The sequence below is a fragment of the Trachypithecus francoisi genome, unplaced genomic scaffold, assembly GCF_009764315.1.
Source record: "Trachypithecus francoisi isolate TF-2019V2 unplaced genomic scaffold, Tfra_2.0 Lachesis_group20, whole genome shotgun sequence".
NCBI lineage: Eukaryota > Metazoa > Chordata > Mammalia > Primates > Cercopithecidae > Trachypithecus > Trachypithecus francoisi.
The window spans coordinates 22,670,929-22,692,700 of NW_022681466.1; the positions used below are offsets into that span (position 1 = coordinate 22,670,929).

At 45.4% G+C, this 21,772-nt stretch overlaps 1 protein-coding gene and 1 non-coding gene across 4 annotated transcripts in view; both read right to left on the reverse strand.

The window, feature by feature from the left end:
* The window catches only part of CBX1 (chromobox 1), a 32,962-nt gene continuing 11,190 nt past the window's right edge, over positions 1-21,772 (reverse strand). For all 3 annotated transcript variants that reach the window (XM_033183324.1, XM_033183326.1, XM_033183325.1), the window contains exons 2-5: positions 7,360-7,536; positions 6,508-6,685; positions 5,523-5,617; positions 1-1,524 (exon numbers count right to left, since the gene is read on the reverse strand). In XM_033183324.1, the coding sequence (XP_033039215.1) occupies positions 1,380-1,524; positions 5,523-5,617; positions 6,508-6,685; positions 7,360-7,499 (558 nt within the window). In that variant the 5' untranslated portion in view covers positions 7,500-7,536 and the 3' untranslated portion in view covers positions 1-1,379. The remainder of the gene's footprint in view (positions 1,525-5,522; positions 5,618-6,507; positions 6,686-7,359; positions 7,537-21,772) is intronic.
* LOC117068155 lies at positions 20,182-20,288 on the reverse strand. The gene has a single exon (XR_004431006.1). It is a non-coding gene; the product is annotated as a U6 spliceosomal RNA (small nuclear RNA).

Here is a 21,772-nt window from a genome sequence, read left to right on the forward strand (position 1 = left end):
TCAGGGATTATAAATCTATAGTTTTATTAAGACAAAAACTGACAGTGTAGTATGAAGTTTACATTTAAACAAAGTTTACACAGAAATCTAACACATGCCTAAAAGGATTTTACAATGTAGCTCTAGATGCAAGTCTAGACAATATCAAGAACTGATGGATCTCATGACTCAAGACAAGAGCATTTTGGGTATCAGTTACTTCTTAGGATTTCTTAAAAAATTGTGTGTGTGTGTGTTTTAAAGTGAACCACTGCCCAATATGGAAGTTTAATCTTCTCCTGAGACCAAGGCTTTTGAAATCACTAAACTCTTAGATCAATTCAGTGAAACTTGTGCTGTCAGTGACTGAACCCTGCCAATAATGGTTTCAGAGTTCAAAGCTCAAAAAAGAGAACGGCTCCAAGAGTTTTCCCCACTAAGAGCATGGGCCCTTGTCTTTCCCTACTGTCTTATCTCCTCTACCACCCTCTTCCTCTTCCCTAACACCTCAGCCAGTGGCTTGGATGAACAAGCTGATATTTATAACTTCGTTACTGGAAAAGAAAGGGTCTTCTAATTTTATTAGCACCTCTGAGACAGAATGATCTGCTTGTACTGTATACTCTCCAATAAAAGACCTTCCCTCCTCATCAATTTCCATCTCCAAAATGGCAACTTTGGTAACTTATGAACTGGCTTAGTCCTTTGTGGGAACAGCAATAAGTTTAGGCAGGGAACACCTTGGCTTATAGGTTTCAGACATTCACAGCTTTTAAACAGTCTCTCACAGTCCTTATTTATGGTGCCAATGACATTTTTTTTTGTTTGTTTAAGGTAAAATATTCTGGACATAGAAGCAAATCATTAGTTGTCTGTTCTTTTCCATTGCTTCACCATTTCCCCTATCAGGCCCCAAATGTTAATCAAAGTGATGCTACCCATCTCCCTTTCTCCCTCCCCATCCCTCCCCCAAATAATACACCAGTAATAGCCAAAGACTACACACATGCTACGCTGTAAAAATGCAGAGTTAACACTATTGGGAAGAAGGCTGTGGGTTGTGGAGATGCTCTTTGAAGATCTACAGTATTTTTTTGCTCTCCCACACACCCAATTCTGCAAGTTTTGTCCTTCATAGAAGGTCCTTTGCTTTTCTCAGCAAAGTGCAGAAAAGGTTGCCTTGAAACACTTATCCCCTTTCCCCTCCACTGGGATGGGTGTGCAAACTATACAGCTTGAAACGGCTTTAAAGCACTTGGGCTGCTGCAGGGCACAGAAACTATACTGGCTCTTCAAAGGACATCTTCTCAAGCCACCTCTATGGTGTCAAGACAAGTAGAACTCCTTCCCTTCCCACTTGAAACCCAGTCAGATGTGACAGGGGCTGGTACTCAGGAGCGTTAATTCTTGTCATCTTTTTTGTCATCATCCTCCGAGGGGTAGGAATGCCACGTCAGCCTTTCCTCATAGAAGGATATGACAACCTGTGGGCACTTGACATTGGCTTCCTTGGCAGGGACCAGGTCAGCCTCATCAGAGTTTTTCCTGCAGAATAAAGCAAAGAGAGACTTTGAGACCAGGTGCTGGTGGTCTATCCTAAGCACTAACCCAGGGGATAGTGCTTTAAAAATAGTAATTTTATGGCCGGGCGCGGTGGCTCAAGCCTGTAATCCCAGCACTTTGGGAGGCCGAGGCGGGCGGATCACGAGGTCAGGAGATCGAGACCATCCTGGCGAACACGGTGAAACCCCGTCTCTACTAAAAATACAAAAAACGAGCCGGGTGAGGTGGCGGGCGCCTGTAGTCCCAGCTACTCAGGAGGCTGAGGCAGGAGAATGGCGTAAACCCGGGAGGCGGAGCTTGCAGTGAGCTGAGATCCGGCCACTGCACTCCAGCCTGGGCGACAGAGCGAGACTCCGTCTCAACAAAAAATAAAATAAAATAAAAATAGTAATTTTATAAAATTGGCTAGGGAACAACGAAAACGTGGCCCAAGCAGCATTTACTGGCAATTTTATGTTAAGTGACATCCTCAGAGTTACTCTACTGTTGAAAATTCCCTCTCGGGATTCGTGTATGTCAAAAGTCAGGTCAATGGACTTAACCGATCACATCTGAACATCTGGGCAAGGCCCCCAAAAGCATGACTCTCTAGATTCTCTGAGGGAAGAGAAGCTACCACACTCCTCCAAAAGCCATATCCCAGCTGATAAGAACCCATGGAGAAATATTGGCTTTGTCATAGGATTTTTTTTTTTTTTTTTGGAGACAGAGTCTCACTCTGTTGCCCAGGCTGGAGTACAATGGCGTGATCTTGGCTCACCACAACCTCTGCCTCCTGGGTTCAAGCGATTTTCCTGCCTCAGCCTCCCCTAGTAGCTAGGATTGTAGGTGCACACCACCACGCCTGGCTAATTTTTATATTTTTAGTAGAGATGGGGTTTTGCCATCTTTACTAAAGATGTTGGCCAGGCTCATCTTGAACTCCTGACCTCAGGTGATCCACCTGCCTCAGCCTCCCAAAGTGGGATTACAGGCATGAGCCACCACGTCCGGCCTATAACAGGATTAAATACCACATCTGGCATTGGCCAGAGCAAATGAAGGTGGACACATTTTTGCATAATTGTAATTACACTGACACTTCCAAATGCTATCCTCACACAACTTCCAGGTGCTTTGAAATGATGTTTCAACATTGGGAGGTAGGAAATGAGGGAGCTATATTTTTCTGAATTTTAAAATGTTTTCTTTTTTTTTTTTTTTTTTTTTTGAGACGGAGTCTCGCTCTGTCGCCCAGGCTGGAGTGCAGTGGCCAGATCTCAGCTCACTGCAAGCTCCGCCTCTCGGGTTTATGCCATTCTCCTGCCTCAGCCTCCCGAATAGCTGGGACTACAGGCGCCAGCCACCTTACCTGGCTAGTTTTTGTATTTTTTAGTAGAGACGGGGTTTCACCGTGTTTGCCAGGATGGTCTCGATCTCCTGACCTCGTGATCCGCCCGTCTCGGCCTCCCAAAGTGCTGGGATTACAGGCTTGAGCCACCGTAAAATGTTTTCAATATCTGAAAATCATACACATTGTAAGGGAATTAGGAGTAAACTCTGAGGCCGGGAGCAGTAGCTCATGCCTATAATCCCAGCACTTTGGGAGGCCAAGGTGGGCAGGCCCAGGAGTTTGAGACCAGCCTGGTCAACATGGCAAAACCCCGTTGCTACTAAAAATACAAAAATTAGCCAGGCAAGGTGGCGTGCGCCTATAATTCCAGCTACTCGGGAGGCTGAGGTGCAAGAATAGCTTGAACCTGGGAGGTGGAGGTTGTGGCGAACATAGATCACCCCACTGCACTCCAGCCTGGGTGACAGAGCGAGACTCTGTCTCATTTAAAAACAACAAAAAAAAAAACAGGCCGGGCGCGGTGGCTCAAGCCTGTAATCCCAGCACTTTGGGAGGCCGAGGCAGGCAGATCACGAGGTCAGGAGATCGAGACTATCCTGGCTAACATGGTGAAACGCCGTCTCTACTAAAAAATACAAAAAACTAGCCGGGCGAGGTGGCTGGCGCCTGTAGTCCCACCTACTCGGGAGGCTGAGGCAGGAGAATGGCGTAAACCCGGGAGGCGGAGCTTGCAGTGAGCTGAGATCCGGTCACTGCACTCCAGCCCAGGCGACAAAGCGAGACTCCTCCGTCTCAAAAAAACAAACAAACAAAAAAAACCCCAAAAACTATTGTCTTCAGGTTACTAGGAATGTCCTAGACAGAAGCAGTAGCATAAGGCAAGCAGGAGACACCTGATGAAATCTCTGACAAAGTACCACCCCAAATCTCCAGAATCTCAACAACAGGAAACCAGAGCCACACGGTCCCACGGAGCAGAAGAGTAAGCTGATAATCTATGTTTTTGAACAACGGACCCAAGAGAATGGGAGGGAAATGGGAATCTGAAGCGTGCTGCCATTTGCTAACAGCTGAACAACACGCACTGAGTTAAATTGAGTCATTTCACTCCCTAGAAATATTTACTACTTTTGGAAATATACAAAAATCTCTATTCTCCAGTAAAATAACTTTTTAAAATGGACTTAGTCTTATAGTCAAATCCAGTTTTAACCTGCAGACAGCAGTGGGTCGGCCAGGTGCAGTGGTTCACCTGAAGTCAGGAGTTTGAGACCAGCCTGGCCAACAGAGTGAAACCCCATCTCTACTAATAATACAAAAATCAGCCAGGCGTGGTAGCGCATGCCCATAATCCCAGCTACTTGAGAGGCTGAGGCAGGAGAATCGTAGAACTCGGTAGGCGGAGGTTGCAGTGAGCTGAGATCACTCCACTGCACTCCAGCCTGGGTGAAAGAGCGAGACTCTGTCTCAAAAAAAAAAAAAAAAAAAGATAGTAGTAAGTCAACCAAAGGAGTGCAAATCTTAAGCAATATGGAGATACTACTGTAACTCACACTGGTCACATGCAGAAAAAGTATATTCTAGCTAGACTGAGTAACTCATCGTATAACTTCTCCCACCCCATAAGCAGCACCTTAAAAATGAACTTTTCTCCTATAGGTTAACAATAAATCAGCTAAAAGAGGGGCAGCTTCAGTAACCGCCTAAGGAATACATAGGAAGAGAATAAGTTAGTTAGTTGTGACTCTGGCTTTCAGTGGTGCTAAAGTTAGGCCCCTCCAGCCATATTGTAAAATAAGTATTAGCACAGACACGAGTTTCAGAGTAAGTTCTGGACTGACAAAAGGACAAAGCTCTACAGACACTGTATGTGTGTGTGTGTATTTTAAAGGACAAAGTTTCTAGAATGCTGCCTTCATTGGCAATGGTTTAGAATTATTCCTTCCTAACTTTAAATATAATGATTGCTATCCACTTTGTGGGGAGAATGAGCAAGAAATAGGAAGAATGGCCTTCTTTTGACAGAGTAGGAAAATTAAAGAGATTGCTGGGATAACTATCTTCATCAGGCTGTTTCATGGAGTATTACTATCACTGGTATTTATACTCATAATGGAAAAAAGCAGGCTTGCTCTATGCTTAATAGCAGTTAAGGAGCCTTGCTGACCCCTGCTGGCTGATCCTGTAATTGTAGAATCTGCACAAATTGAAAGGCATCCAACAATTAAGGACAAAAGGAAGAACTACAAATTCTTTCCTAACCCTGAGAATTTAGCAGAGTTTCTGATTCTGGGGCCAGCCTCACCTTTATTAAGGAGGTGGTAGAAAGAGAAGGTGGTCCAATCACATTTCATTTTTTCCCCTTTTATTTACCATAATGAAATGTAATTCCTTCCCACACTCTTTCCACTCTAGATTGTCTCCCACCTCCTAAAAATATGGGCAAAGACCTAAGATTCCTAAGGGCTCCTACCTGTAACTCATGAGTCCAGGTTGGCAGTCAGGCCGAGGGTCACTATCGAAGGACTATGCCATCTTAATTTCACACTTGAGTGATTGGAATTTCGAAGGTCCAGCTCTTTTCCTCTGGCATGAAACCAATGGGAGAAGAAAAAAAACAACCACACAAAGCCACTGGCCGACTCACCATTTCATCAGGAACATGAGCTCCCCACTGGAGTCTGTAGCTCCAATAATCCGCTCCGGCTCCAAACCTCGAGCAAAGCCTCGTGGCTTTTCTGACTGTAAAAACAAGATTGGTAGAACAATTTTATCTATATGGGACTATTATCTAGACTGGAACTATTCCTGTGTCTCTGATTAATGTAATCACAAACTCTTTTCTTTTTTTTTTGAGACAGAATCTCTGTTGCCCAGGATGGAGTGCGATCTTGGCTCACTGCAGCCTCTGCCTCCTGGGTTCAAGTAATTCTCCTGCCTCAGCCTCCTGAGAAGCTGGGACCACAGGTGCATGCCACCACACCCGGCTAATTTTTTGTATTTTTAGTAGAGATGGGGATTCACCATTTAGTCAGGATGGTCTTGATCTCCTGACCTTGTGATTCGCCTGCCTCAGCCTCCCAAGGGGCTGGGATTACAGGTGTGAGCCACTGTGCCCAGCCCAAACACAAACTTTTTTGCCAGTATTTCACCAATACCTTGGCTCAAAGTAAGAGAGCTGTTAGAATCCTTTGGAGTGATTATTCATCAATGTCTGAAGCGCATGAGATTTTCCCATATGTGAAAAGGGATATACAGCCCAAGCAAAATCAATGTTTACACCTATCTCTTCACTCTCAAAAACCAACTTACTTTAAGATACTGATTAAGTCAAAATAGCCACCTCACACCTTTAATGATTAAACATTGAAAACTGTTTTTTACAAGAATGAATTCACTTGCCCTTTTATCTGTCCCCAGCAAGTATTCCATTTACTGCTCCTGTACCATGGATAAGAAGTAAGAGATCATGTGGCTTCATGAGAGTACACTCTCACTTTGTAGGCATTAGCCTACCTAAGATTTCAGAACTAAGAAGAGATGGCTGCTAATATCCGGGAAGAAGCAAAACAAAACTACTTTGACAGTAGTTTGAATTGTGGGCTAGTAAAAATTCTTACTTCTATCCTTACCTCTTCTTTCTTCTTCTTTGGTTTGCTCTCCTCTCCCTTATCTTCAGAATCAGAATCAGCTTTGCGCTTGCCTCCCTCTGATTTATCTGTCTCATGTGCTGTTTTCTGTGACTGCAGAAACTCAGCAATGAGGTCGGGGCAATCCAGGTTTTCTTCTGGCTCCCATGTGTTGTCCTCACTGAAACCAGAGGGCACAGCAAGTCACACTTTCACTCAAAATAAGTATAATCATACTAAGGATAATGGTAAGAGGACAAGAGCTCAGATGTCCATGGAAAAGCTGAAATTTCTTGGGGAATGGGGAGGCTTTTTAGTAGAAATAGAAAGCTAAGAAACTGGCTTCCTTCAAAGGCAAATGACTTTTGTCAATTTAAATCGGTCTACAGCCACACACAATATTTCTCAGAAATCACTATGGGCTGCGTACAGTGGCTCACGTCTGTAGTCCCAACACTTTGGGAGGCCCAGATGGGAGGACTGCTTGAGGCCAGGAGTTGGACAAACCTGGGCAACTAAGTGAGACATGGTGGTGCATGCCTGTGGTACGAGCTACTTAGAAGGCTGAGGTGGGAGGATACCTTAAGCCTGGGAAGTTGAGGCTGCAGTGAGCTATGACTGCACCACTGTACTCCAGCCTGGGTGACAGAGTGAGACCTTGTCTCAAAAGAATTTTAAAAAAGAAGTCATTCTGCTTTGTATTATAAGCAGTAGGCCATGTTCCTAATTAAACAATAAGCCATGAAGGTGGGGACTGAGTCATACTGTTTCCATCACAGCATTGGAAGTCTCACACATCTGTAGACTCCTGATAAACACCTGGTTGCTACATTTACCTGTGTCAGTGAAACTTACTCTGAGAACCCTTTCCACTTTAGGAGGTACTCCACTTTGCCCTTTACCACTCGACGGTCGAGAACTTTTTCCACCACATATTCCTCTTCCTCCTCTTCTAGCACCTCCTCCACTTTCTTCTTGTTTTGTTTTTTCCCCATAGTGCCCGCCAGCTTTCTGGTGTAAAGGGTGACGCTGCTAAAATGATAAATGAAATAAAAAGGGAATTAGGGAGCACTCTTATTGGTTAGATAATATCTGGATGGTAAGAAAACCAGGGACATAACAGGTGACAATATTATATGCTGCTTATAATAAGTGTTAGGCCTATTCTTACACTCGATACACAATAGTTTTCTGATATGTGCAGTCAGAAAGCTCATAAAACAGCCCCAATTAATCTTACAGCAAAACTTTTTTTTTTGAGAGACAGAGTCTTGCTTTGTTGCACAGGCTGGAGTGCAGTGGCACAATCTCGGCTTACCGCAACCTCCGCCTCCTGGGTTCAAGTGATTCTCCTGCCTCAGCTTCCCAAGCAGCTGGGACTGCAGGCGTGTGCCACCAAGCCCAGCTAATTTTTGTATTTGTTTTTTTTTTTTTAGTAAAGATGGGACTTGGCCGGGCGCGGTGGCTCAAGCCTGTAATCCCAGCACTTTGGGAGGCCGAGACGGGTGGATCACGAGGTCAGGAGATCGAGACCATCTTGGCTAACACGGTGAAACCCCGTCTCTACTAAAAATACAAAAACTAGCTGGGCGAGGTGGCGGGCGCCTGTAGTCCCAGCTACTCGGGAGGCTGAGGCAGGAGAATGGCGTAAACCCGGGAGGCGGAGCTTTGCAGTGAGCCGAGATCTGGCCACTGCACTCCAGTCCGGGCGACAGAGTGAGACTCCGCCTCAAAAAAAAAAAAAAAAGATGGGACTTCACTTGTGTTGGCCAGGCTGGTCTGGAACTCCTGACCTCAGGTGATCCGCCTGCCTCGGCCTCCCAAAGTGTTGGAATTACAGGTGTGAGCCACTGCGCCTGGCCTTCACAGCAAACTTCTTTATTCTTGTGTATCCATTTACAACTTTTATACCTATTCTTTGTAATTTAAAAAGGCTCCCAATACTCCTTTTACCATAAAGCATGGTAGCTAGGGCCGGGCGTGCAGGCTCACATCTGCAATCCCAGCATTTTGGAAGGCCAAAGTGGAAGAATTCCTGGAGCCCAGGAGTGAGTGACCAGCCTAGGCAACATAGCAAGACCCCATCTCCACACACACACACAAAACTCTGTAAAAGAGCATGGTAGCTAAAATATTGCATTAAACTGAAAGAAGGCCAGGCGCAGCGGCTCACACCTGGAATTCTAGCACTTTGGGAGGCCGAGGAGGGCAGATGGCCTGAGGTCAGGGGTTCAAGACCAGCCTGGCCAACATGGTGAGACCCTGTCCCTACTAAAAATACAAAAATTAGCCAGTCATGAGCCAGGATCGCATGACTGTACTCCAGCCTGGGCAACAGAGTGAGACACCTGACCTCGTGATTCGCCTGCCTTGGCCTTCCAAAGTGCTGGGATTAGAGGTGTGAATGACCCTGCCCGGCCCTTTTTTTTTTTTTCCTTTTGAGACGGAGTCTCACTCCAGCCCAGGCTGGAGTGCAGTGGCACAATCTCGGCTCACTACAACCTCCGCCTCCCGGGTTCAAGTGATTCTCCTGCCTCAGCCTCCTGAGTAGCTGGGACTACAGGTGTGAGCCACCATGCCCAGCTAATTTTTGTATTTTTAGTAAACACAGGGTTTCACCACGCTGGTCAGGCTGCCAGGCTGGTCTTGAACTCCTGACTTCGTGATTCGCCCATGTTGGCCTCCCAAAGTGCTGGGATTACAGGCATGAGCCACCAAGCCCGGCCCCGCCCCCACCCCCCTTTTTTTGAGACAGAGTCTCACTCCAGCCAGGCTGGAGTGCAGTGGCACAGTCTTGGCTCACTGCAACTTCCGCCACCCAGGTTCAAGTGATTCTTCTGCCTCAGCCTTCTGAGTAGCTGGGACTACAGGTATGTGCCACCATGCCCAGCTAGTTTTTGTATTTTTAGTAGAGACAGTGTTTCGCCATGTTGGCCAGGCTGGTCTCAAACTCCTGACCTCAAGTGATCCACCCGTCACAGAATCCCAAAGTGCTGAGATTACAGGCATGAGCCACTGTGCCCAGCCGAGTTCTCTTGTTCTTTATGCACTCTTTTCTGAATTGAACTTACAATTCACAAATTTCTTGTTAACTTATTGTATTTAGTTTATTTAACAACTTTTCTTCTTTTTTGAGACAGTGTCTCTATCACCTAGGTTGGAATGCAGTGAAGTAATTATGGCTCACTGCAACTTTGACCTCCTGGGCTCAAGTGATTCTCCTGTCTCAGTCTCCTGAGTAGCTGGAACCACAGGTGTATGCCACCATGCCTGGCTAACTTTTTAAATTTTCAGTAAAGACAAGTTCTCACTATGTTGCCTAGGCTTATTTCAAACTCCTAGGCTCAAGTGATCCTCCCACCTCAGCCTCAAGTACTGGGATTACAGGCATGAGTCATCACACCTAGCCCCCAATTTATTTCTAAAAACTAAGGAAGAGTCATAAAATGCCAGAATGACCATGGAATTCTAATGGAACCCTGTAATAATTTGGAAAACAAGTGTGGGGAAAACAGAACTGTAGTTATCAAAGATAATAGAATCTGAGTTTACTCCTTTATAAAATACATCAAGCTGCGTAACATCTAAGAGTTTTTCCAGTGTTGAAATTTTAGTCCTTCATCTTATAAATCTTACAAATCTATTTAGTCCTTCATCCAAATTTCACTTTTTTGAGGGAGGGGGACAGAGTCTCCCTCTGTCACCCAGGCTGCAGTGTAATGGTGCTATCTCGGCTCACCTACGCCTCTAGGGTTCAAGCGATTCTCATGCCTCAGTCTCCTGAGTAGCTGGGACTGTAGGCGCCCGCCACCAGGCCCGGTTGATTTTTATATATTTAGTAGAGATGGGGTTTCAGCATGTTGGCCAGGCTGGTCTCCAACTCCTAACCTCAAATGATCTGCCTGCTTCAGTTTCCCAAAATACTGGAATTAACAGGCATGCGCTACTGGACCCAACTCTGACTTCTGACAGACTTAAAGACTTAAAGATTACCAATTTCTGTCAGTAGATGGCACTATATCAATGAAACAAAATTGATCAACAAAACTGGCCAAAGAATTACTTGGATGGCAGGTAATCCAAGACAAGGAAGAGTTACTTCTCTGCTTGAGTTTTCTAAATACTGTAAAACTGGCATGTATAGACAGACTGCATGTAGAAAGAGTCCATCTACAAGGCCAGGTGTGGTGGTTCACACCTGTAATCCCAGCACTTTGGGAGACCGAGGCAGGCAGATCACAAGGTCAGGAGTTTGAGACCAGCCTGGCCAACATGGTGAAACCCCATTTCTACTAAAAACGTAGAAATTAGCTGGGCGTGGTGGCAGGCGCCTGTAATCCCAGCTACTCGGGAGGCTGAAGCAGGGGAATTGCTTGAACCTGGAAGGCGGAGGTTGCAGTGAGCCGAGATCGTGCCACTGCACTCCAGCATGGGCGACTGAGCGAGACTCTGCCAAAAAAAAAAAAAAAAGAAGAAAAAGAGTCCATCTACAGACTACGTGAAATATAATAAGCCTTTCACATATATCAGGATCATTGTTATGAATCAGCTATATCATCTACAGATGCTTTATAGTCTCAGAAATAAAAGTATATTCCCATATCTGCATCTATGAATAATGCTGACTTAATGTTTGGTAACTAGAAAATTCTAGATACTGTGTGGAATACTAGATATTAAGGAAAATAAGAAATGTTCCCTGCCTTCCTGAAGCTTAATGTCTAATAAGAAATAATTTAGATACTTCTTCTACCAAAGGTATTCTGAAATCTTGCAGGGTGGCACAGAATTTTTCTGAGGTCCTTTTAGTGTGGCTGAAGACAACACCTACCCCTTGTCTGCACAGTTCTGCACTCTGAACACACACATCAGTGTTAAGCACTCATATACCAGTCTGACCAACATGGTGAAACCCCATCTCTACTAAAAATACAAAAAAATTAGCCATGCATGGTGGCACATGCCTGTAATCCCAGCTACTTGGGAGGCTAAGGCAGGAGAACTGCTTGAACCCCAGAGGCAGAGGTGGCGGTGAGCTGAGATGGCGCCACTGCACTCCAGCCTGGGAAACATGAACCCAACTCTGCCTCAAAAAAGTAGTAAAATTAAAAAAGAGCTCACATAGCTATCTTTTCAACACTCCTCCTCTCCATTTACTCATTGCTACAGACTCTGCTTTCCTTCTCTACCCAACCCCTTGTTGTCTTTTAGAGAAAGTTCTAGGTAAGTCTTCCTTTCCTTCTGTTACTAAAACAGACTAACCAGTGGATTGCATGTAATCTTTGGCTAATTCTTGGCTAGCTTTATTGTGCCTATGATTTAGGGGCATGTGCTTCTTCCTGGAGGGAGACACTTTCAGGTTTTCAGAATTCTGATTGCCCAGTGACAAGTGTTATTTTATGAGAAAAGAAAAATCTAACTTTCCTCTTGGATAAATGCAGTGTTTTCTCCCAAGAACACATGCTACTCTTTGCTTGCTTCCTTTCACTGTCAGTTGAAGGGGTGGCAAGATTCACTATCAGTCTTTGGTTACAGCACAGGGAAAAGTAAACTGACAATCACCTTTAGGTACAAGGCTACCACAACACCTTTTCTCAACAGAAAGGAAGCAGTGAGTCATGGACTGTCTAAAATCAGTAACTGGGCCAGGCGCAGTGGCTCATACCTGTAATCCCAACACTTTGGGAGGCTGAGGTGGGTGGACTGCTTGAGCCCAGGTGTTCAAGATAAGCCTGGGCAACATAGCACGATGCTGTCTCTACAAAAAATTGACAAATTAGGCTGGGCGTTGTGACTCACACCTATAATCCCAGCACTTTGGTAGGCTGAGGCGGGCGGATCACCTGAGGTTGGGAGTTCAACACCAGCCTGGCCAACATGGTGAAACTCCATCTCTACTAAAAATACAAAAATTAACTGGGCTTGGTGGTGCGCACCTGTAATCCCAGCCACTCAGGGAGCTGCAGCAGGAGAATTGCTTGAACCCGGGAGATGGAGGTTGCAGTGAGCTGAGATCATGCCACTGCACTCCAGCCTAGGGGATAAGAGTAAAACTCCGTCTCAAAAAAAAAAAAAATTTTACGAATTAGTCAGGTGTGGCGGTGTGTGCTTGTAATCCTAGCTACTTGGGAGGCTGAAGTGGGAGGACTGCTTGAGCCTAGGAGTTTGAGGTTATAATGAACTATGATAGTGCTACTAGACTCCAGCCTGGGTGACAGAGCGCAATCCTATCTCCAAACAAAACAAAGCACACCGCCCACCAACTAAACGCCCCCCAAAATCAATTATTGTCCTCTAATAGCCGATCTCCCAAGTAATTAAAGCCACTCTATCACTATGGCTTCAGAATTCACAGCTTTTTGAGGATCTGTATTATTTACATTAATAATTATATTTGTCTGAGGCCGGGCGCGGTGTCTCACACCTGTAATCCTAGCACTTTGGGAGGCCGAAGTGGGCGGATCACGAGGTCAAGAGATCTGGCCAATATGGTGAAACCCCATCTCTACTAAAAGTACAAAAATTAGCTGGGTGTGGTGGCGCTCGCCTGTAGTCCCAGCTACTTGGGAGGCTGAGACAGGAGAATTGCTTGAACCCAGGAGGCGGAGGTTGCAGTAAGCCGAAATCGCGCCACTGCACTCCAGCCTGGTGACAGAGCGAGACTCTGTCTCAAAAATAAATAAATAAATAAATAATATTTGTCTTAGAAAAATAAACAACCTTTTTTTGAAAAGTTTAATCTATTTGTTTACTTAAGAGACTAGGTTATGAGATGGCCTAATTTTTGTATTTTCAATAGAGAAGGGTTTTCGCCATGTTGCCAACGCTGGTTTTGAATCCCTGGACTCAAGCGATCCACCTGTCTCGACCTCCCAAAGTGCTGGGATTACAGGCGTGAGATCTGGCCAAAAAATAAAACAGCACTGACAATTATCCACCTGATCCTTCTGCTATGAGCCGAAAGGGTCAGCATAGCTTCTAACTGATCTCTACCTACTGTAAGCTTCTTCTCCCTTTACCATTAATTAGCATGGCCTCAGAGAGGAAGTGTCATAGAATGGCATAATTGTTAGGTAAAGAAAGCCCCCAAATGGGGAAATCTAAAGTAAAGCATTCTCATAACTTCGATCTTTACTCATTTTTTTTTTTTGAGACAGAGTTTCACTCTTGTTGCCCAGGCTGGAGTGCAATGGAGCGATCATGGCTCACTGTAACCTTCACCTCCTGGGTTCAAGTGATTCTCCTGCCTCAGCCCCTCAAAGAGCTGCGATTACAGGCACCCACCACCATGCCCAGCTAATTTTTTTTTATATTCTCAGTAGAGACAAGATTTCACCATGTTGGCCAGGCTGGTCTCGAACTCCTGACCTCAGGTGATCTGCCCGCCTCAGCCTCCCAAAGTGCTGGGATTACAGGCACGAGCCACTGAGCCCAGCCCTTTACTTACTTTTTAAGTATTGTCTTAAGAGCAACTCAAATAAGAAGTTATAGAAAACAGATCCCTGCTTCTTCCTGAGCTTTCTTTACTGGCTCATCCCAGAGCATCTACATCCAGAGACTGGATTACTGGAGATTTCCAGTCAGCCTTCCCAACGTGTTTTTTTTGTTTACAATTAGTTCTCTAGGGTTTCAAGAAAGCTGTCTGTCAAAATCAGTCGAGAGGGCAGAGATTGGTAGCACAAACCTGTAATTCAAGCACTTTGGGAGGCCTAGGCAGAAGGACTGCTTGAGCCTAGGAGTTTGAGACCAGCCTGGGCAACACAGTGAGACCCCCATCTCTACAAAAAATAATCGGCTGGGTATGCTGGAAGGATCACTTAAGCACAGGAGGGTGAGGTTGCTGTCAGCTGTGATTGTGCCACTGCACTCCAGCCTGGGTGACGAAGCAAGACTGTCTAAAAAACAGATAAAGAGGTTGGGCGTGGTGGCTCACACCTGTAATCCCAGCACTTTGGGAGGCCGAGGAGGGCAGATCATGAGGTCAGGTGATCGAGACCATCCTGGCTAACACAGTGAAACCCCATCTCCACTAAAAATACAAAAAGTTAGCCAGGTGTGGTGGTGGGCGCCTGCAGACCCAGCTACTCGGGAGGCTGAGGCATGAGAATGGTGTGAACCCGGGAGGCGGAGCTTGCAGTGAGCTGAGATCACACCACTGCACTCCAGCCGGGGTGATAGAGCAAGACTCCATCTCAAAACAAAACAAAACAAAACAAAAAAGGAAAAATGATCTTTTAATTTTATTTATTTTTCTTTGAGATGGAGTCTTGCTTTGTCGCCCAGGCTGGAGTGCAATGATGCATTCTCAGTTCACTGCAACCTCCACCTCCCAGGTTCAAATGATCCTCCTTCCTTAGCCTTCCGAGTAGCTGGGACTACATATGCACACCACCACTCCTGGCTAATTTTTTTGTATTTTTAGTAAAGATGTGGTTTCACCATGTTGGCCAGGCTGGTCTCAAACACTTGACCTCAAGTAATCCGCCCACCTCATCCTCCCAAAGTGCTGGGATTACAGGCGTGAGCCATCGTGCCAGGCAATTTTATTTTTTTCAATGACACAATTATCTTTTTATTTTTTTGAGACGGAGTTTCACTCTTGTCGCCCAGGCTGGAGTGCAACAGTGCAATCTCAGCTCACCACAACCTCCACCTCCTGGGTTCAAGCAATTCTCCTGCCTCAGCCTCCCAAGTAGCTGGGATTACAGGCAAACACCACCATGCCCAGCTAATTTCGTATTTTTAGTAGAGACAGGGTTTCTCCATGTCGGTCAGGCTGGTCTCAAACTCCCAACCTCAGGTGATCTGCCCGCCTCAGCCTCCCAAAGTGCTGGGATTACATGTGTAAGCCATCATGCCTGGCCAATTACCATTTTCTAAATTCCACCCACACCCCCAATGTCAGGGGTACCTAGTGGCCTTTCCAGAATCCTGTTACACAAACTGGTTTGTTGTACTTTCTTGGCTCTTCCTAAATTCAGTCCTACTTAATTTTTAGCTTTTTCTCGTAAGTAGTTTTCTAGCTGTTTTCTGACATCTCTTCTCTACTTGTCTTTTTCCTATTTTTCTTGTCTCTTTAAAAATCTTACTGACCAGGAGGTGTGGTGGCTCACGCCTGTAATCCTAGCAATTTGGGAGGCCGAGGTGAGAGGATCACTTGAGGTCAGGAGTTCGAGACCAGCCTGACCAACATGGTGATACCCTGTCTCTGCTAAAAATCAAAAAAATTAGCTGGGAGTGGGTGGTGGGCGCCTGTAATCCCAGTTACTCGGGAGGCCGAGGCAGGAGAATCACTGGAACCTGGGAGGCAGAGGTTACAGTGAGCTGAGATTGCGCCATTGCACTCCAGCCTGGGCAACAAGAGTGAAACTCCATCTCAAAAAATAAAATAAAAATCCTTTGACCATTACTTGTGTGAGATTTTCAAAGGGAGTAGAACTATGTGGTTCAACCAGCCATGTTTATCTTCAAAGTTTCACTGAAGTATCTAATAATAGTGAGTGCTTATTACGTGCCAGGTACTATTACAAACACTTCACTCATTTATTTAAAAAATTTTGTTTAGATACAGGGTGTTGCTCTGTTGCCCAGTACAGTGGCCTGATCACAACTCACTGCAGCCTCGACCTCCTGGGCTCAAGCCATCCTCCCAAGCAAGTAGCTGGGACTATAGGCTTGTACCACCAAACCTGGCTAATTTTTTCCGTTTTTTTGGTGGAGACAAGATGTTCCTATGTTGTTCAGGCTTCTCTTTCTTTTTTTTTTTTTGAGACGGAGTCTTGCTCTGTCGCCCAGGCTGGAGTGCAGTGGTGCGATCTCAGCTCACTGCAACCTCCACCTCCCAAGTTCAAGCGATTCTCCTGCCTCAGCCTCCCAAGTAGCTGGGATTACAGGCGCATGCCACCACATCCAGCTAATTTTTGTATTTTTAGTAGAGATGGGTCACCATGTTGGTCAGGCTGGTCTCGAACTCCTGACCTCGTGATCCGCCCACCTTAGCCTCCCAAAGTGCTGGGTTTACAGGTGTGAGCCACTGTGCTGGGCCCCAGGCTTCTCTTAAACTCACTGGCCTCACACAATTATCCCGCTTTGGCCTCCGCAAGTGTTTGGATTACAGGTGAACCACAGCGCCCCGCCTACTCATTTATTATTTACAGTACTCCCAAGAGTTACTAGTTGAAGCTAGTAACTGAGGAGACTGGACTACAAACGTGGGAGTGTGGCTTTACAGTATGTACTCAAACCTCAGTTTGAGATCCTCAGTTGTCCTACTTAGCCAACTCGTATGGTTTATATCACAGTATTATAAACAAAAAAATCTAAAATTGCCATAATTTTTACCTAAACATTTGCTGAGTCTAAGATTCCTAGAAAAATAATACATTTGCATTATACTTTACAGTTTACAAAGTGCTACCATATTATCTCATTTAATCTTCAAAACCATCCTGTGAGATAAGCCATTCAGATGTTATATCTATCTCACAAATAGACCAAATTTAGATGAAATAAATCACCTAAGGTCACACAATTAAACAGCGCATAGCACTTCAGTAAGGCCATCTAGCAAGGCTAGGTTAAATGCCCTGTTGAACACATAAAACTAGCAGCTAGGCCAGGTGCGGTGGCTCATGCCTGTAATCCCAGCACTTTGGGAGGCCGAGATGGGCGGATCACGAGGTCAGGAGATCGAGACCATTCTGGCTAACACGGTGAAACCCCGTCTCTACTAAAATACAAAAAAAAAAAAAATTAGCCAGGCATGGTGGTGGGCGCCTGTAGTCCCAGCTACTTGGGAGGCTGAGGCAGGAGAATGGCGTGAACTCGGGAGGCGGAGCTTGCAGTGAGCCGAGATCGCGCCACTGCACTCCAGCCTGGGCGACAGAGCGAGATTCCGTCTCAAAAACAAACAAACAAACAAAAAAACTAGCAGCTAGCCACAAACCTACAGGGTAACCTCCCTCCAGACTGTATAAGGAAAGGACACAGAGATCTCTTGAGATGACTCCTCCCTATAATTTGTCATTGGTAAATGAGAAAGTGACTGGTAATTATTTTTCTCAGAAAAGACCTTGAAAGATATGTCTCTGTTAAAAAAAAAAAAACAATGATTTTTAATTGGTTTCTGGAATATGAAGGTATTCATTGTTTATTAAACCTGCAGACAGAAACAAAGCTGGGTTTTTAATGCCCCAGCAGTCTTCTGAGTCTTTCAAATTGACAAGTGCTACATAGTGTAGAATTTTTTAAGTTAAACATCCAGCAAGCAGACTACAGAGAGAACTACTGAGAAAATGTCAATTTTAAGAAACCGGGCCAGGCACTGTGGCTCACACCTGTAATCCCAGCACTTTGGGAGGCTGAGGCAGGCAGAATCACCTAAGGTCAGGAGTTTGACAAAAGCCTGGTCAACATGGCGAAACCTCATCTCTACTAAAAATACAAAAAAATAAGCTGGTCATGGTGGTGGCGTGCACCTGTAGTCCCAATTACTCAAGAGGCTAAGGCATGAGAATTGCTTGAACCCAGGCGGCAGACATTGGCAGTGAGCCAAAATCACGCCACTGCACTCCAGCCTGGGTGACACAGCAAGACCCTGTCTCAATAAAAAACAAAACTGGTTGGGCACGGTGGCTCACACCTATAATCCCAGCACGTTGGGAGGCTGAGGCAGACGGATCACAAGGTCAGGAGATGGAGACCATCCTGGCTAACATGGTGAAACCCCATCTCTACTAAAAATACAAAAAATTAGCTGGGCGTGGTGGCGGGCGCCTGTAGTCCCAGCTACTCGGGAGGCTGAGGCAGGAGAATGGCGTGAACCCAGGTGGAGCTTGCACTGAGCCGAGATCGCACCACTGCACTCCAGCCTGGGCAACAGAGCGAGACTCTGTCTCAAAACACCCAAAACGTGTTTATAGCGTCCCAAGAATCCAGGAACAGTGTAAATCTGAATCAAGAGTAATTAATTCATAGCTCAATTTTAAGAGAAAGAGTACTATTGTGATTTTCCTCACCCACCCTCCACCCCTGCACTGAGGAGCTAGAAAATGTAAGGAAGGAACAATGCTACTTGACTGCAGAAGGCAGTAACGTAACAAACACAAACACAAACTATTTCATTTTGCTCTGAAATAGTTTGTACTGTGGAAGGGTACAAGAAGGCTTCGAGAAGCCGGTGTGGCCACAGCTCTTGGCTGCCACCATAAACATGAAATATGAAGTGCTACACTAGGAACTTCCACGATTCTGATTTCTTGCCAGTTTGAAAAACCAAATTATAAATGTGAGGCCATGGTAACACCTACAGACCTAGGAAACTAAACCAGTAGGGTTTCTAGCTAAATGCTAAGGTGAAGCATTTAAAATGTTGGTCAGGGTCAGGCACAATGGCTCACACCAGTAATCCCAGCACTTTGGGAAGCCAAGGCAGGTGGAACACCTGAAGTCAGGAGTTTGAGACCAGCCTGGACAACACGGTGAAACCCTGTCTCTACTAAAAAATACAAAAATTAACTGGGCGTGGTGGTGCACATCTGTAATTGCAGCTACTTGGGAGCCTGAGGCAGGAGAATCACTTGAACTCAGAAGGCGGAGGCTGCAGTGAGCCGAGATCACATCACTGCACTCCAGCCTGGGCTATAGAGTGAGTCTCTGTCTCAAATAAAAATAAATAAATAAATAAATAAATAAATAAATAAATAAAAATGGCCCGGCGCGGTGGCTCAAGCCTGTAATCCCAGCACTTTAGGAGGCTGAGGCGGGCGGATCACGAAGTCAGGAGATCGAGACCATCCTGGCTAACACGGTAAAACCCCGTCTCTACTAAAAAAACAAAAAATTAGCTGAGCATGGTGGCAGGCGCCTGTAGTCCCAGCTACTCAGGAGGCTGAAGCAGGAGAATCAGTTGAACCTGGGAAGAAGAGGTTGCAGCGAGCCCAGATCGCCCCACTGCACTGTAGCCTGGGCAATAGAGTGAGACTCCATCTCAAAAAAAAAAAAAAGTTCAGGCCGGACGTGGTAGCTCATGCCTGTAATCCCAGCACTTTGGAAAAGGCTGAGGTGGGTGGATCACGAAGTCAGGAGATCAAGACCATCCTGGCTGACAGGGTGAAATCCTGTCTCCACTAAAAGTACAAAAAAATCTCCGGGCGGGCGTGGTGGTGGGTGCCTGTAGTCCCAGCTACTCGGGAGGGTGAGGCAGGAGAATGGAGTGAACCCGGGGAACGGAGCTTGCAGTGAGCCAAGATCACGCCACTGCACTCCAGCCTGGGCGACAGAGCGAGACTCCGTCTCAAAAAAAAAAAAAAAAAAATTTTTCTTGTTGCCAGGTGCACTGGCTAACGCCTATAATCCCAGCACTTTGGGAGGTTGAGGTGGGCGGATCACGAGGTCAGGAGTTCAAGACCAGCCTTATCAACATGGTGAAACCCCATCTTTACTAAAAATACAAAAATTAGCCGGGCGTGGTGGCGCATGCCTGTAATCTCAGCTACTCAGGAGGCTGAGGCAGGAAAATCGCTTGACTCTGGGAGGCGGATGTTGCAGTGAGCTGAGATCACACCACTGCACTCCAGCCTGGGTGACAAGCGGAGACTTCATCACAAAATAAATAAATAAATAAATAAAATAAATAAATGTTTTTACTTTTGAAATTTTTTCTTTTTAAAAATACTTAAAAATATGGACTGCTTCATGAATTTGTGTGTCATCCTTGCATAGGAGCCATGCTAATCTTCTCTGTATTGTTCCAATTTTAGTACATGTGCTGCCTAAACAAGCACCAGTTTACCCTTTTATACAATGCAATGTATCTTTGACATTATTCCATAAAGATCTCCATCCCTAACAGCTGCCATAGCATTCCACTGTATGGTTTCCTTTTTTTTTTTTTTTTAATTATGAAGAATACTGTTTTGACATTGGCAGTGAGCCAAAATCGCACTACGGCACTCCAGCTTGGGCGACACAGGAAGACTGTCTCAATAAAAAACAAAACAAAACAAAAAAACCCCAAAACTTGCTTATAGTGTCCCAAGGAATCCAGGGACAGTGTAAATCTGAATCAAGAGTAATTAATTCACAGCTCAATTTCAAGAGCTGGCATCTGCATCTTTCTTTCTTTTTTTTTTTTTTGAGATGGAGTCTCACTCAGTTGCCCAGGCTGGAGTGCAATGGCGTGATCTCGGCTCACTGAAAGCTCCGCCTCCCAGATTCACGCTGTTCTCCTGCCTCAGCCTCCCAAGTAGCTGGGACTACAGGTGCCCACCACCACGCCTGGCTAATTTTTTTGTATTTTTAGTAGAGACGGGGTTTCACCGTGTTTAGCCAGGATGGTCTCGATCTCCTGACCTCATGATCTGCCCATCTTGGCCTCCCATAGTGCATGAGCCACAGTGCCTGGCCAGGCATCTGCAGCTTTCGAAGCTCCACAGGTGATTTTGATGAACATTCTTGGCTAAAAGCTACTGCTATAAGAGGATTGGCAAAAACCATATTCCTCAAATGAAATTACACACATTACTGCAGACATAAATCAGTTCTCGGGGCCAGGCGTGTTGGCTCAGGCCTGTAATCCCAGCACTTTGGGAGGCCGAGGCAGGCGGATCACCTGAGGTCAGGAGTTCAAGACCAGCCTGACCAACATGGAGAAATCTTGTCTCTACTAAAAATACAAAATTAGCTGGGCATGGTGGCACATGCTTGTAATCCCAGCTACTAGGGGAGGCTGAGGTAATCCCTTGAACCCAGGAAGAAGAGGTTGCAGTGAGCCGGGATTGTGCCATTGCACTCCAGCCTGGGCAACAAGAGTAAAACTCTGTCTCAAAAAAAAAAAAAATCAGTTCTCATAGTTCGCTAGAATATGGGTGAACATTTTATTTTCTCCATTACATTTAGAATAACAATGAAGCAGTAAGGGAAGTAACAACTGATGTGCTTGAAAACAAAACCTCCTCTATATCACATTCAACACCATCTAGTCTAGATCTTTGTTGTACAGCAATGACACTGGAAGAGCACTGCTTAAAAGATCCTCAGCATCCCTTTCACCAGAAGAAAGGTAACAGGAGCACCAGAAGCATGATTACGGTTGCTGTGTGGTCTGCTTCCCAGTGAAAGACCTGCTTAACCAAACACCAGGATAATAAGCAAAACACAACTGTCATGATTCCAAGTCTTGGCCCCTAATACCTTTCACTTCTCTGACCCCTCAACTTTATGTCTATAGGTAGTCACATATAGTTACTGTATAACTCAGTTTCTTCAT